This window comes from Diaphorina citri, unplaced genomic scaffold (genome assembly GCF_000475195.1).
Source record: "Diaphorina citri unplaced genomic scaffold, Diaci psyllid genome assembly version 1.1 scaffold2274, whole genome shotgun sequence".
In the NCBI taxonomy this organism is placed as follows: domain Eukaryota; kingdom Metazoa; phylum Arthropoda; class Insecta; order Hemiptera; family Psyllidae; genus Diaphorina; species Diaphorina citri.
This window is the reverse complement of record NW_007379699.1, coordinates 1-4,285: the sequence shown is the minus strand read 5'-3', so window position 1 is coordinate 4,285 and position 4,285 is coordinate 1. Positions and strand designations below refer to the sequence as shown.

Genomic DNA, 4,285 nt, shown 5'->3' with positions numbered 1-4,285 from the left:
TCAACCTATTGTTGCCACTCAGCGATTTAATAATTACCTAAAAGTATGTTTGTATTTTGCTAACCTTAAGAACATATATTTATTTTAATTACATACTTACTTTCCTATTTTGATTATTTAATTCGTTTCTGATTGTAAGAAAAGCTCTGGCTATTTTATGGGGTATTTATTAATGCTCCATGATGGTGGATACTCTATAGACCAGGAGCTGAGGACGGAAAACTCACGTGGGAAGGTACAAAATTTTTGACCATTGCATGTGGTGCGCAAAGTCGAGAACAAATAATAGAAAACCTAAATTTTTACTATATTTTCGGAGTCCATCCCATAGTAAAGGAGCAAATATGATGCCCGAGTCCTGTCTGTGATACAACCTTTTTCCATCCTTGGAACCTCTTAGAAGTTTGTGTAAAGGCTTTTCGCTATACACCCTTAAAAAATGGTCTTCATTTTACCTTCTTAGATACGAGAAGTTTGTTAAAATGTAAAATTTTCGGTTGCAGTGTAACTAGGTAGGTAATTTTATTTGTATACCTATTGTTTTTTACTTTTTGATGGTGCATTTCAAGCAAGAATGTTTTCTTTTTATTATCCATTGTTTATATATTTTGATAAAATAATTTATTTCATTAAACAATTTATTAATAAAATTTGTGTTAGTTTTACGGCATGTGTTTCGGAAAAATGTTTTATGTATCTACTCTAATAGGATATTATTATCTATGTACTGCCTACAAAAGAGACCAATACCTACCTAACGTAAAAATCTAAAGGAAAAAAAAAAAACCTGGAAAAGTCCCGAAGCTTAAAACTAGAATTCACTTCGCTTGTTAAAAAAAAAAAGTCTGGTGTGAACATCACACGACTTTCTATTACATTTGGGGAATACATACCTATTTGAAAAAAAAAATAATAATAATAATAATAGGTAATATATACCTAGGTATAGGTATATATAAAAAAAATCGAAGTCCCGAGCCGCCCAAGGTGGCCGATTTTTGGTCAATAAATTTCCTATCTTTCTACTAAACCTGTAGTACGTAACGTACGTACAGACCATGGGCTAAAAACCACTTTTCTGGAATCAGGGGACCCCAAAACGGATATTTCCACCCATTTCCCGATTTTGAAAATTTGGACCGATTGCAATACTTTCTCATTACCCTTGTATAGGTTCCCTATACGTAACGGTAATAGAAGGTAATAAAATAAAAAAAGCTACAAAAGTAAAAACAAAGCCTCATAGGTGGGTAGGTCAGTGACCTCTTCCAAATGTAGGTCAAGGTTACATTCCAATCATTAGGTCAAGGTCAACTGCATTCCATTCGCATTCCTTTCAAGGACACCTAGGATGTTAACGAAGACTGGATAACGCCACATGTTGTAAGAAAAGTGAGGCGACGAGAAGAGTGGCTAGCTTCACCCACATAAACAAAAGAAAATAAGAAAATATTGGAGCGGGAGAATTTGAATTTCACAGATTTCATTTCAGATTATCAGGTTAAAAAAAAAAAAAAATGATTTTTAATTATTTTTTAATCAATTTTTAATTGCTCTACCAGTTTCCTAGATTTTCAGTTATCATTGGGTAATTTTAAAAGAGGCTAGATTTGTGACATACCTTTTATCTATATCACACAGCAAATTTCCTCCATGATCTGTCAATAGACATCCTCCTTGTCAGCAATTTCTTATGTGGTTTTGGTCTTGACACTGTGGCACTCTAGGTAAGTATTTAATTAAACTAAAGAAGTGTTCGAAGTACTTATATTAGGTACTTCAAAATTTTACCTTTAGCTTGTCAGTTTGTAAATTTCAAGTCTCTAGCTCATACCGTCCCCGAGGTATTGTTAAATTACACCGAAAACCGCCAAAAAGCGGTAAAATGCTGCCAACCGTTGCACCGGTCTTAACCAAAAGTTTCGTGTCGCAATCTTGTCACATTTGAGAGCTACATACTAAATTTCAAGTCTCTAGCTCTTACCGTTCTCGAGATATTTTGTTTACAGACAGACACACACACACACACGGACCAATGGCTGAAACTTTGGATTTAGGCTCTAGGGACCTCAAATCGTGTTTTGACACTAAAAACTGACCATCGAAAATTTGACCCGATTACATTAGGGTTGGGACATCGACATCAATGTTTTGAAAACATCGATACATCGGAACAAAAACATCGATGTCAACATCGATGTTTTTCTTTCGATGGAAACATCGAACATCGATGTTTTATTTTTCGATGTTCGATGTCTGTGGTTCCTCATGAAGTGGGATTTTTTTTCTCAGTTTCCAATCTCAATTTCCAATTTCCAAAAAAAATCCCTCAAACTTAAAATTTCCCATACGGAATTTACACAGAAAGGACCATATAATACCGAAAATCCGAAAAACATCGAAATCCCGATAATATCGAACATCGATGTTTTTGATTATGATACATCGGATACTCGATATATCGAAGTTTAAAAACATTGATGTTTTCGTCTCGATGTCCCAACCCTAATATGGATATGAACAATACAATAACAATGTACTGAGTTAAGTAGGTACTTATATCTTATTAATTTATACTGGTAACAGGTGTGTCCCAGCTTTGATTCCTAACATGTATGAACTTTATCTAAAACACATTCTTGGATGAGCTGGCTTTCTTCCATCATGTCCTCCTTTATTTGATTGTGGGATAATAAGACCTCCATTGTTAGAGTTCCCTCTATCAAAACTCTATCCCTTATTACAGCTAACTTAAAAAAAAAGTGGAACTATTTGCCTAAAAATCTACTTATTGTCCTTTTCTCCTCAGTTCTCTGCCAAGGACAAGCTTCCACAAGAGATTTGTCACCTGTGTCTTCCACGAGTAGAAATGACCTACTCATTCATTAGTGCCTGTCAGCGAGCACAACAGAAGCTGATTCAATGTGCCCACAATGGGGTTAATTTCAAGGATACCATTGGTCGTACAGATCACAACAAGGTATGAGAGCAGTCCCAGTTTGTACAGTAGCCTGTTAGATTTTGTTTCCTGTTAATCCCAATGTCCAAGCCAACTGCACAGACTGTAATTTCAGGGGAAAATCAGCAAAATAACTTCTATTATTGAAGGTCTCAACTCAAAGCTCAAATAATTGATTTATTATTATTATTATTATTTTTATTATTAACCAAGTAGGTAGACAAGTACCTACCTAGGTACTTTGTAAAGGAATGTAGGTACTACCTACCCTCTTGTTCTTTTTTCCTATTTTCAGAGTTTTATTATTATTATTATTATTTTTGCCAAGTAGGTAGACAAGTACCTACCTAGGTACTTTGTAAAGGAATGTAGGTACTACCTACCCTCTTGTTCTTTTTTCCTATTTTCAGAACGAAGATACCTTGAATCCTAGTCACAAGAGTACCATCAGTGATGCCTCAAATGATGGTGCTCAAACTACCCCATCTCCAGCCCAGCCCAGTGTCAATGAAAACTTCAATAACACAAAGCTCAGGTTTCAGAATGAAAACAAATGTGATAATATCCCTAGATGGCCTAAATGGATTGCTATTAGGAATTGTGATAAAAATGCCAAAGTTGATAAAAATAATACAAGAAAGTGTAATATAGTTATGAAGAGAACTATTGTTTCTATAAAAAATAGTGATATGGTAAAGAACAAGAAAATATTTACACAGAAAAAAGATATAGAGAAAAGTGATATACCTATAAACAGTGATATGGTTGAAAAGAACAAGGAAATAGCTATTCAAAATAATGATCTAGTTATTAAGAGAAGTGATACACACATAGAAACCTTTGATGAGGACAAGGACAAAAAAATAGTGATGCCAAAGAGTGATATAGTTTTGGAGAAAAGTGATCAAGAAAACAGTGATATAGGAACCATAAAGAACATGGAAATAGTGACACAAATAAATGATGAAGATGTGTTGAAATATGAAGTTGCCAGGCCAGCCTAGTTAGCTTAGTTGGTAGTGCGTCTGCCTTGTAAGCGCTAGGCCGCGGGTTCGGTTCCCGCCCGGGGCGTTGGTTTATGAAGATCTACGTGAGAAGGGTAGTGTCCGGAAATGAGGTGCATAACAGAGCGGACTGGAAGAGACTGACGCGAAATGCCAATCCCACTTGAGAGGAATAAGGCAAAGAAGAAGTTTGGGTTTGTCTAAGGCTCGAGCGTACAGCCAAAGCTTGAAACTTACTTTTTTCCCTCGACTTCTATGTTGTTACAGAACGTAGTGGAGTGTCCAATCTGTCACAAGTTCCTGAGTCGTGCCACTCTCCCCT

General features: G+C 35.6%; 1 protein-coding gene across 1 annotated transcript; it reads left to right on the top strand.

Annotated features, from left to right (window-relative positions):
* Window positions 1-172: 172 nt before the first annotated feature.
* Window positions 173-3,953, top strand: LOC103518617 (the record flags this gene model as incomplete). The annotated part of the gene is made up of 3 exons (XM_026830365.1): window positions 173-235; window positions 2,810-2,980; window positions 3,370-3,953. Coding segments are annotated over exons 1-3 (818 nt in total), but the record flags the coding sequence as incomplete, so codon positions are not given.
* Window positions 3,954-4,285: the final 332 nt, after the last annotated feature.